The 12,215-nt window shown below is 38.3% G+C and overlaps 1 protein-coding gene across 4 annotated transcripts in view; it reads right to left on the bottom strand.

The window, feature by feature from the left end:
- Nucleotides 1–3,537: 3,537 nt before the first annotated feature.
- Nucleotides 3,538–12,215, bottom strand: part of Dhx9 (DExH-box helicase 9) — a 35,613-nt gene continuing 26,935 nt past the window's right edge. For 3 of the 4 annotated variants that reach the window (XM_050135339.1, XM_050135340.1, XM_050135343.1), the window contains 11 exons: nt 12,031–12,125; nt 11,700–11,773; nt 10,083–10,235; nt 8,989–9,149; nt 8,053–8,164; nt 7,673–7,834; nt 7,434–7,561; nt 6,210–6,439; nt 6,000–6,115; nt 5,265–5,465; nt 3,538–4,546 (listed from right to left, as the gene is read on the bottom strand). In XM_050135339.1, coding sequence (XP_049991296.1) covers nt 3,844–4,546; nt 5,265–5,465; nt 6,000–6,115; nt 6,210–6,439; nt 7,434–7,561; nt 7,673–7,834; nt 8,053–8,164; nt 8,989–9,149; nt 10,083–10,235; nt 11,700–11,773; nt 12,031–12,125 — 2,135 coding nt within the window. In that variant the 3' untranslated portion in view covers nt 3,538–3,843. The remainder of the gene's footprint in view (nt 4,547–5,264; nt 5,466–5,999; nt 6,116–6,209; nt 6,440–7,433; nt 7,562–7,672; nt 7,835–8,052; nt 8,165–8,988; nt 9,150–10,082; nt 10,236–11,699; nt 11,774–12,030; nt 12,126–12,215) is intronic. The other variant, XM_050135342.1, reaches the window with a different exon arrangement.

Below are 12,215 nucleotides of genomic sequence, written 5' to 3'. Positions count from 1 at the left end.
AAGTGTAGCTGAGGGGTTGGGGATGTACTTCAGTAGGTAAAGTGCTGGCCTAACGGGAATAAAGCCCTGGGTTCTAGCACTAGCACCACAAACCTGCATGGTAGTGTGTGCCTATAATCCAAGTACTAGGGATATGAAAATAGGACAATCAGGACAGTCAAGGTCAGCCAGTGCTACAGGAAGTGTCTGAGGCCAGCCTGGGCTACATTCCATTTTTCCTTTTCCAACCATTTTGGCTAGATTAGGTTCACCTGAATAACCAAGAATGATCTCAGTGAGGAACCTTAACCTAAATCACATTGAACCTTGCATTTAAGAAAATATGTACTGATAGTTCTGAGGACTAGGACTATATGATGGACCATTATTTTGTCGATAATTGTTGAATTATTTCAGATCGAGAAAAAAACCAACTTAACCAAAATATAGTTTATTATTATTATTAAACTCACAAAATGAGAACGAGAAGTCCAAGCTCAGCAGTACAGAGCAGGAACCAGAGAGCATAAACCTTGGGCTGCCTGGTTTTTCTCCAGGTACCCAGAAAGTCCACGCCCTAAATTGGTCCTACCTTTTAAAGATAATTGGTTGACTAAGATTCCCCATCAATAATTTTTTCTCAAGTCACTGGGAGTCTAAATTTAGATAAATTTGATGAACATTTGTGTGTTTATCAAAGACCTAAGCATTACATATACTAAGCACACATTCTACCATTTTGTCACATTATTCCTACTTGAACCTCAATAGAGAAAATCTTTTTGCAAGGTAGCAAGCCTGTGGAACATTTTGGCTAATGATTGGTGTAGGAGGGCCTAGCCCATTATGGATGATGTCACTCTCAGGCAGGGGGTCCTGGATGGTACAGGAAAACACTGAGCATGCCAGTAAACAGCTTTCCTTCAGGACTTCTGCTTCAGTCCTTACTTCCTTCATAACCCTTAAACCCCAAGTTGCTTTGGGCCAGTTTCCACAGCAACAGAAACCCCAATGCACCCCCCAAATCCTTTGTAGATTCTAATTTAACTAGAGGATGACCTCATAATTCTCTCCAGTTGTTTGCATTGGCTTAAAGTTGTTCTGAGACCTCATCCAGACTTTTAATGTGTTGGTGAGGGAACTCAATGGCTGGGCCCAGTGCCCATTCCAACTTTGGAGGTCCCCTACATATACTCTTGGGTGAGCATACAACAAAAAAGTAACAAAATCTTAGTTCACAGGCTTCCCCCTGTATGAGATGAGTAGAAGTCGTCCACACAACAGCTAAATCCTGCCAAATCACTAAAGTCTGACAAAATGCAATGCTGACTCAGTCTTGGGTATTATCTAGTAAAAGCCATGTTAAAGGCATACAGACCCATCCTTGCATTTTTTTTTTTTGTCTTAACAGTAATTGACCTCAACTTTTGTCAAATACAATTTTATTAACTTTAACCCACTTCTGGTATCCTTTATATTCTGACTTCTATGTTTGCTTGGCTACCTATCATCTGAACAGATCTGAAGGGAACCCTTCACTTCCTCTTGCACTGATCTTAAGTGCAGCTTCACTGGTAGCTTTCACACTCCCATCCAGCCTACATTTCAAACCGAAACTGGTGTTTTTAATAGTTTCACTTTTTCCAGTAGGGTGTTAACTGCCAAAATACCATAAAAGTACAATGAGGAGCTGGGTGGTAGGATGCACTTTTGATCCCAGCACTCGGGAGGCAGAAATGGGCAGATCTTAGTTCAAGGCCAGCTTGATCTATGGAGAGTTCCAGGACTGTTTCTTGTCTCAAAAAAAGTGAGGCCATCCACTATTGAAACTGCTTGCTCTAATTGGTACTTCATTCTCAAGTGAAAAAAAAAATCACTGCTTTGGGCAACAGCCAACACATTAACTCTATGTTAACCTCCAAATATGAAACAACCTTCAAAACACAGCAATACCACTTTTGGATATATATCCAAAGGATGCTCAACCCTGCCACAAAGACATGCGCTCAACTATGCTCATAGAAGCTTTGTCATAGCCAGAACCTGGAAACCTAAATGCCCCTCGACTGAAGAATGGGTAAGGAAAATGTGGCACATTTACACAATGGAGTACTAGACAGAGAAAAAAAGTAACATCTTGAATTTCCCAGACAAATGGATGGAGCTAGAAAACACTGAGGTAACCTAGACCCAGAAAGACAATTATCGTATGTACTCATAAGTGGTTTTTAAACACAAAGAAAACCAGCCCAGAAGTCACAATCCCAGAGAACCTAGACAACAATGAGACATACATAGATCTAATCTACAAGGAAAGTAGAAAAAGACAAGATCTTCTGAGTAAATTGGGTGCACTGGGGACCTTGGGAGTCGGTTGAAGAGGGAAGCAGCAGGGAGGGGAGCAGAGAAAAACATAGCTCAAATAAAAAAAAAATCACCAAAATTTAAGGAAAAGTGGCATTAGCTGTACTATGGAGAATGTATTGGGTGCAGGACCAATTAAGATGTTTTATGAACAAGAACAGCCAGTTCTGACTAGCTCAAACATGCAACTAAATAGCTAAACCCTGTGTCCATACACATGGAAATGGCAAATCGGAGATGACAAATTGTAACAGACTGAAGAATCTAAAAGCACCTATGCTATGACAGGAAAGTAGCTCATTGGGAAAACATGCCTTAATATCATAAAACCAGAGGATGCATAAAGATTTTCAAAAAGCGTGCCCAATCAATCCACCCAAGATGGTGGTTAGCAGTCCTTCAATTTGGACCCTGCTGTATTGTGTGATTTACCTCCAATATTGGAGCCTTCCTGGGGAACCTAAGAGACTTAGCTAGCATTAGGCCCTGGGTTAGATTTCCAGGATTCCTTTTCCCCCAGAACTCTAGTAGATAATTAGAAAAATGTAAGGTATTCAAAAGATACCTCTAGCTTTACATCCTTTGAGATGTTAATGGGAAAGAACTCAATTCTTTTCTACTCTTAAATACTAAGTAATGCACTGCAAAGCTCACCAACCTTTTTTTTATTGACTAGATAATATAAGATATATAAGATAATATATAGATACTATAGCTTATACTACCCTATCCCCCTCAAACCCCTCAAGAACTAATTTGAGGGCTGGAGAGATGGCTCAGTGGTTAAGAGCACTGGCTGCTCTTTCAGAGGTCCTGAGTTCAATTCCCAGCAACCACATGGTGACTCACAACCATCTGTACTGAGATCTGGCGCCCTCCTCTGGTTTGTGGGCATATATCAAGGCAGAATGTTGTATACATAATAAATAAATCTTTAAAAAAAAAAAAAAAGAACTAAATTGAAAGAATTAAACAGAAAATGCTGGCCTTGGTTTTTTTCAAAGACAGTGTTTCAGCTAAGGTCAAATGTTTCAACAAGGTACAAAAGTGCTTGAAGTCAATACGGTGTGGTGTACAACCTTTAACCCCAGCACTTGGGAAACAGAGACAAACCAGTTAGTTCCTGGAGATGCTGACATGCCTAAAAAGGAGGGTGGGGGCGCTCAAACTCTTAAAAAAAAAACACACAGCCAATTAATTTTCAGTGTAATACTTTATTTTCTATTAAATGAAAACCAAGAAAATGTCAAGTTAAGTTAAAAGGCAAACCTTTATCCCTTGAAGAAAAAATACAAACTGTATGGTATGATACCTGTATAATAGGTCATATTTTACATTACATAATATAAACAAAATCACTAGTCTACATTCTTCCTTGCTTGAAACTACAATAAGCTACAGATTAAGTGGAAAATGGGTTTGCTTTTTGGGTGCAAATAAACATCTTGGAAAAACACATAGCATGCATTTTTAAATTGTCTGCACAGGCTGACACAAGCCTTAATAACCACCACCACCACCACCCCCTCCTCCTCTTCCTTGTCCAAAATAACCACCTCCATAGCCACCCCTTCGCTGGAATCCTCCAGATCCTCTGTAGCCCCCACCAGATCCACGGTAATCGCCACTAGATCCTCTGTAGTCTCCACCGAAGTTGTTTCTGTAGCCCCCTTGGGAACCTCCTCTATATCCACCACCACCACCACCACCTCCTCCGCCATAATTTCCACGGTAGGAGTTGGGGCTAATATTGTAACCTTCTCCACCACCATAACCTCCCCCACCACCTCCATAACCTCCACTGCCTCCTCCATAGCCCCCACCACCACTACCACCACCTCCATAGCCCCCACCTCCTCCACCATAGCCTCCCCCACTGCTTCCAAAGCCTCCACTACCCCCAAAGTTGCCGCCTCTGCCACCACCAAAATTACCTCCCCCACCACCGAAGCCTCCTCCGCCACCACCAAAGCCACCTCCACCACTTCCAAAGCCTCCCCCACCACTACCGAAGCCACCCCCGCCACTGTTGAAGCCACCTCCAAAGCCTCCCCCACCACTTCCAAAGCCGCCTCCAAAGCCTCCTCCACCATAGCCACCACCATATCCTCCCCCGGCATATCCTCCTCCACCATATCCTCTTCTAAATCCACTTCCATTATCGTATCGGGCCATCTTGGGAGGGCGAGGACCATCGCCATACCTAGGAAAAGCAAGAAAACAACAAACCTCTTTAGGTATATGTGTGGTAAAAGGGAATGAACCCAGAGCTGTGCACACTAAATCAAAGAGACCAGAATTAATAACACTTCAGCTATACTGAAATTAGAAGCAAATAACTTGATAAAAATACAAAAGACTTTCTGCATATTTGTATACTATTGTAATAGTTAATTTAGCAGGATGACATTGAAGCCATGCGTAAAGAATATTAAGCAGACTAATCAGTATGTTTACAACTACAATAATTAAATTCAATAAAATACTAAAAACTAGTAAACCTAAATGAAAAACGTAAGCATCCACTGAACACAAATATGTTATCAATGTAGGGGGCACTAAGAAAATACAAGTATTTTATAAGGAGAAATTTCATATTTCTTAAAACAGTTTCTATTAAATACCTATCTTTCTACTTGAAGAAGTAATTCTACTGTATCTGAAATAAACACAGTATTACGGAAAGTGTATCATCTAGCTTATAACACTCGATACATTCTACTCTTCTGCGTTTTATTTAGTATGTGGGGATATTGTGCACACAGATTAAGAAAAGCAAAAGGAAATCTTTTGTTCTGTGTCAAACATTAAATATGGAATTTGGTGTATTTATAATTTTAACCTAAGTGGCAAGAACTTTACCAACTAACTTTAATAATTCTGCAAAAGCTTTATACACAAAAATTTCATTAAGTACTCACCGTACACTTCCAATCATAAGGTTGATACCAGCAGCTGAAGGCCTAGAAATCTGACGGATCGTATTCAGCATATGTTCATTTACAGGGTCCAATTGGCTGATGATATTTGGTTGTTTGGACACTTCAACAACCAGAGCTTCCATGGCGGCCCGGAGGGCTGTGATGCATGCTGCAGCTTCATGTGATATTTGCAGTCTGATCCTAAGATGAAGGGAAACAAGACATACACAGAAAGAGACAGATGACTATTTAGGTTAATAAATTTGCCTCCCATGTGGCTTAAATTTAACTGCTTATTTTATTAGAATTAGACATTTTCCAAGGCTATATGAAAGCATGAATAGGGCTGGAGAGATGGCTCAGAGGTTAAGAGCATTGCCTGCTCTTCCAAAGGTCCTGAGTTCAATTCCCGGCAACCACATGGTGGCTCACAACCATCTGTGAGGAGGTCTGGCGCCCTCTTCTGGCCGTCGGGCATGCACGCAGACAGAATATTGTATACATAATAAATATTTAAAAAAAAAAGAAAGCATGAATAATCAGCAATAACCTTATTAAACAACTCAAAAATGACCAATCCTATAACTGGATCAGAAAGATTTGCAACTCCAAGAAAATAAATTATAAAATAAACCTTAAATGTGAAAGAAATCTTGTCTTGTTTCAAAATAAAAATTGAATTCTAAAAATTCTCAATTCTAAAAATTCAGTTGGGAGTCACCTGAAAGCACATACCAGTCATCTATAAATATGATCTGTCCATCAGACTGGACTTTCTTGGAGGCAAACAGAAGTAACTGTAAGGGGGTGACTAAGGTCATTCCTTTAGCAGAGATGGCTCGGGTTCGAATCTGCAGATAAAAAAAAGGCCAAATGTTACACACTGACAGGTAATTAGCTATGGCATGAAAAGAAAACTGATCCTTCAGACTTCCCTAATCTTACCTTTTCACCAAAAACAAAGAAAGGAGATGGGTACTTCATGTCTTGGCTGCTAAAAGGGCAGTTCACAGATGATTTGTGGATAAGGGCATTACGCCCTTCAGTGGTAAGAATCTTTCTCTTTTCTTTATGATAGCATACGTTGGGGTACACACCAAAGGCCAGCAGAGAGATAACGACATCCAAATTATTATCTGGTCCAGTGTTAGTAAACACTTGTGTCAACAAACAATCTGTTAAAAAGAATTTAAAGAAATGATTGTTAAAAATGAGGTAATAGTATGACTCTGCTAAACGCCCTGACAACTATTTGAAGGAGCTTTTGTGATAAGATTCTGTAACCAAAGGTATCCATTCTTATTACTAGCAGAAGATGAAAAGGACAATCTAAAAGTCACTGCAATGATGGCTATTTTCAGCCAAGATACACCCTAGCAGTACTTTATCATCGAACGGAAACCAAACAGCAATGTGCTATATAAAACATTTCTACTACATGTACTTGAATGTACCAAAATCATTTAAATGCTGTTTTTTCTTGTTTTGTTCTGAATTTTTTTTTAGATAGGGTTTCTCTAGCTTTGGAGCCTTTCCTGGAACTAGCTCTTGCATACCTGGCTGGCTTCAAACTCACAGAGATCCGCCTGCCTCTGCCTCCCAAGTGCTGGGATTAAAGGTATGTACCGCCACCTCACAGCCTAAACAATGTTAATTCTACTTGCTATAAAAAGCTGAATAGTAGCTTCACCTATATTATTTTTAGGGTCTAATATATAAAAATATTTTCTCCCTTTTTCACAGTATCAGTTTAGAAAGAATTCAATTCATAACCCTTTAAAATTCTACTTCCTGGTGCTAACATTCTATTTTTCACTATTCTTCTCAGGTCACAAAGCTTAATCTACTTAGAAAAGACAAACTGAACTATAGGGAAATGGAAAGTTGGATTACTGTTGCATCAAAGAATTATATATTATGCTCCAACAAACAGCTGAGACTATTACGAGTACTCTGTTGTTAATATACATGTTAGCTTAAGAGTTCACAAAGAATATTTTGCAAGGGGAAGCTTTCTCCTGTAATTGAGAAAGGGTGTTTAGGCACTCACTAGTTCAAGCTGTCAATCCTTGAATTCTCAATGAGTCTATACTCTGGCTTTAGCTTCCTGGATTCTGAACTTACCAACATGAGCCACAATTATCAGCTGACAAATGACAGACATCTTACCTTCTGGAAAGCCAGAGTTAATCAGAATCTCTTTAAGTTGTACTTTGGCCTCCCAAGTCATTCTTAGTGTAGCCATATTGAGTCTCTTTTGCTCGCAAAAACGTATTTCTGCTTCTTCTCCGCTCATCCTAAAACAAAATGGAAAAGCATTCGTTCTCAAAGGCTCAGCAAGTTTGCATGCAGGACTATGAACTCAGACAGTTACGTAGTTTCTTAAGGAATTGCCTTTAACTCCATACCTAGCATCATCCCAGGCTTGGAATACTGATAAAAGAGCCACATGATCAGAAAATCTGTTTCCAGCAAAATTCCGGTGAATATAGCCCAGGCGTTTTCCTTCACTGATAAAGGGCTCTGGAAAGCAAGTAGCAGCTGAGATGGTACAGACAGCATCTCCCACACTGGAAAAATAAAAGTTAACAGTGAATCACACAATCTTTATGTCAGAAAGGCTTTCAAATATGAACAGAAACATTTGTTGGAGAGGATACTACTTTCAAGTACTGAACCTAACTGGCCTGTAAACATAACATTTCCCCCGTAATTTTTTTCTAACCAGACCACCTCCGTTAATGAAAGCCATCCCATCTCTTAACTACAAACAAGAAAACAAACTTACTAGAAAATACACCCCATTATCATCATTTTTCCAAAACGAGGCTCAATGGGGAGTTTAGCCAGGATTCGTCCCAAAGGAGTCAACTCATCATTGGCATCTAAAGCATCAAGTTCTGTGGGAAGATACTTATTCGTGAGTGATAATGCCAATAAATGTACATACTTCATTATATGTCCATGCAAGAGTCAAGTATAAAGCCAGAGCAAATGATTCAGTCAAAAAACATGGAAAAAAAAAAGAATTCTGGTATACTAAATACAAGACACTATTTATAGTTCCTTTTACTCAAACAGGTTTTGGGCAAATGTGGATGGTCTATAGCCCAAAGTTAGTCAATATAATAATAACAGCATTAAGTATCCACATAACCCATAAAAAAGAAATTGAACCCGGGCTGTGGTGGCGCACTTGCCTTTAATCCCAACACTCGAGAGGTAGAGGCAGGCGGAGTTCGAGGCCAGCCTGGTCTAAAAGAGCTAGTTCCAGGATAGGAACCAAAAAGCTACAGAGAAACCCTGTCTCAAAAAATAAATAAATAAATAAATAAATAAATAAATAAAAAATCTGGGTTAACAGTTTAAGTACAAAATTCCAAATTCAATACAGAGTGCTTCTGGCTTCAATGCCTTCACTTTTCATTACACTTTTTTATAACAGATCTGAGATGTGGGACGAAAAAAGACTCTAAGACATACATGCTAATATTAAATGCAAGTCAAGGAATAATGCATGTACTGATTCTTAAGATGTAGCATTCTGTATATACCTTATATGCTTTCTAAACGAGACCCATTTATTCTCCTTCAGCCTTCAAGCTCAAGGAAATAGTGATGCTAAGAAGCCTTTACTAACACAGCTTTACCAAGTCTATCATTTGACACACTTTAAGTGGAACTTGCTACCTAAGGAAAGACAGCATAAGGTATCAGCATTTACCTCTAAGCGTATGCTCTGCTTCAATCACAGCATCCAAAGGTGGAGGTTCAATTGCCTTTGCAAGAAACTGGCCAATTCCACCTAGACGCAGAAGTTTTATGCTCAAAGCAATTTCATGCAAAGGTGTTCTGAACATCTCTGGTGTCATGTGGGTTTCCAGTCTAAAATTTACAGGAGCAGGAAAAAAAGTAAGCCTCACCTATGTGTGCAATGACAATCCAACAAAATCTGCATAAAAAACAATAGTATATGGTATTGTTCCTTTCTCATCATCTTATAATTACCACAATTTTTCCTATGCATTACAGCCATGCCTTACAGAGTAGACTTATAAACTGGTTTCTATCTTTACTCTCAAAGCCATGCCTTTTCAACTAAGTGAAAGAGCATGAAAAAGTCAATGCTACCACTTCCAAAATCTAATACTTTTGAAAGAACTCCACATCTAAATATTGGAGCTCTATGTTGATCTAAATGTACATTTATAATTGCTGGTAAAACAGTTAACTAATTTTTTACTTTGCTTACTGTCCTAATTACACATAAAGCTAGAACTCTAAATATCATGTATCTTTCATCTTTAATATCCAGTGTTTCTTGGGAATGAGTACTATGAAACAGGTAATATGGTAAAAATAAAAATAAGAACTACTCTACTGCTGAATATGGGTGACAGGTCTTTAATATCAGCACTTGGTCACCCTCAAGTTCAAGGCCAGCAAGGTTAATCTATCTTAGTCAATGGACCAAAACCTAAAATTTTAAGACATGGCTAACAAAAAACTAACTATCCCTGTATAATTTGTAATTCCAAACTGATAAAGAAATCTTTTTGTTAAAGAAAACAACACTAGCAACCTCTAAATTTCTTTTCTTAGTCTCACTATAATCCCATTTAGTTTAAATATACCTCACTGAAGCACTGATGGATGGAAGAACTGCATATATATGTATACACACACACACAAGATTTTAAAAAGTTCTTATTTTAAAACTGATCTCATTGGACAAGACAGCTTAGTAAGAAATGCTAAGAATTTTCTCCATGATCTTCACTTCTATATACAACCAATGTCAAATTAAAGAGACTTTACCTGTCAAAACGAGCTCGACTACACAGGTGAAAGCAGAACCCAGGTCGCACTCGGCCAGCTCTCCCTTTCCTCTGTTCAAGGTTTGTTTTTGATGCCCACACAGTAGCATAGTTGGTCATGTTGTTATGAGCAGTAAACAATTTCACTTTTTGTCTAAACAAGAAAAAATAGTAATTGAAGACAGAACAAGGAAGGAATCAATGACTTTATATTCTTAGCTACCAATCTATTCAAAGATACATCAACATTATATGCACCACATACCCTAAGCAAAATTATAACATGCTTGATGTGGAGATAATAGATTCTAGAAATTCTCTGGTCAGCCAGTGTGTTCCCAAGCTCAAGGACAAACCTTATCTCAGAATAAGGTGTGTGCATAGATGAGGTTGCCTCAGGCTTACACAGTTGTATGCATGGGTGTGAACATACACACTCAAAAACAAAACAGAATGACTGACAAATATATCTACTTAGAAAGATATATGTGCAATAATAATGCCAGCTGGGGCTGGAGAAATGGCTCAGTGGTTAAGAGCACTGACTGCTCTTCCAGAGGACCCGGGTTCAATTCCCAGCACCCACATGGCAGCTCACAACTGTCTGAAGATCCAGTTGCAGGGGATCTGACACCTTCACACCAATGCACATAAAATAAAGTTAAATAAACCATAAAAAATATTTAAAAAAAAATAATAATGCCAGCTTTAACTAGGCTTTATTGTCCTCAACAAATGTGCACAAACTGACTTTACCTATAGACAACACCATGACTCAACTCACATAAATTTTATGAGTCGGTTGCACTATAGATGCCAAACCACCAGGCTGGAGTTTACTACATTCTTAAAAGAGTGAGACTGTCACTCTGAATAAGAGTTATGTTTATGTGGGAAACTAAATAAATGGGTCTGTTACACCTTAACCAAAGGTGAGAGGACATATTCTTGCTTCTTCAAAGATATGATAGATAGGTTTGATCCAGAGAGTGAATGAGTGCTTACGGAATACGTGGCTTAAAAAGTATGGTCACTGCATGTCATCCCTAAACAACAGAATACTCAAAAACAATAACAAACCATATGACACAAAGTAAGATATTAGTGGTAAATTTTTGTTGTCTACTAAATATGGTTAGTCTGTGCTCTTTAACTACATCTAAGACATACAAACACATTGGGTCTAAAAGTATAGAATTTGACAATGAAGTTAAAATCTAAGTGTTATGGTACACAGCAATGATACAAACCCCAGTACTTAGTAAGAAAAATCTCAAGTATAGAGGTGAGCATAGGCAACACAAACACTTCAAAAGAAATAATTATAAGAGATGGCTCAGTGACTATCTTACATAAGACCCAAGTTTCAATTCCAAGCAGCACCCCATGGCAGCTCACAACATCTTTAATTCTAGTTCTTGGGTAGCTTATACATTCTTCTAGCCTCCAAGGCCTCCAAGCACACAACTAGTGCAGGCACATAAGCAAAGAAAACACTGATACACATAAAAAAAAAAATACAATTTCAATAAATTGAAAAATTACACAAAAGGTTTTATATATATGATGAAGTTTGGCAGTTGCTAAAAGTAAAAAAAAAAGATTCCCTGGAACTTACTTGCAGGAGTCAATGACATAAACAACATCATTTATGGTGATGCTTGTCTCAGCAATATTTGTGGACAAAATAACCTGCAAAAAAATACAAAAAAATTACACTATAGAAAATATTCCACTTATGAACACACAAATTAGAAAATCATTTAACCCGTAGTAAAAGAGGAATTACAGCAACAGGAATAAGAAGGGGGAGGGGACTATCAAGGTTAGACTGGAAGACCTTTTTTTATTTAGATTTTGGTATTTGTTCATTTTCTAAGAGGCATTCAAACATTTATTAATATTTAACATCTCTTTCACATCTGACCTCACTGTAATTCCCTCCTTACTTTGGTCACTCCATCTGGAACTGGATCAAACACTTTACGCTGTTCCTCCCGAGGGATCTGAGAATGCAGAGGTAGAATTTGATACCGGTGACTTCCTACAATACAAAAAGGATAAGAACAAAAAGAGCAAGTTAAATGATTGTTCTTCATTACACATACCTTCATTAAACACAGCAACATACAAG

This window comes from Alexandromys fortis, unplaced genomic scaffold (genome assembly GCF_014885135.2).
Source record: "Alexandromys fortis isolate MF-2015 unplaced genomic scaffold, M_Fortis_MF-2015_v1.1 scaffold_21, whole genome shotgun sequence".
NCBI lineage: Eukaryota > Metazoa > Chordata > Mammalia > Rodentia > Cricetidae > Alexandromys > Alexandromys fortis.
Note: the sequence above shows the minus strand (reverse complement) of the source record. Positions and strands in the feature narration are given on the sequence as shown.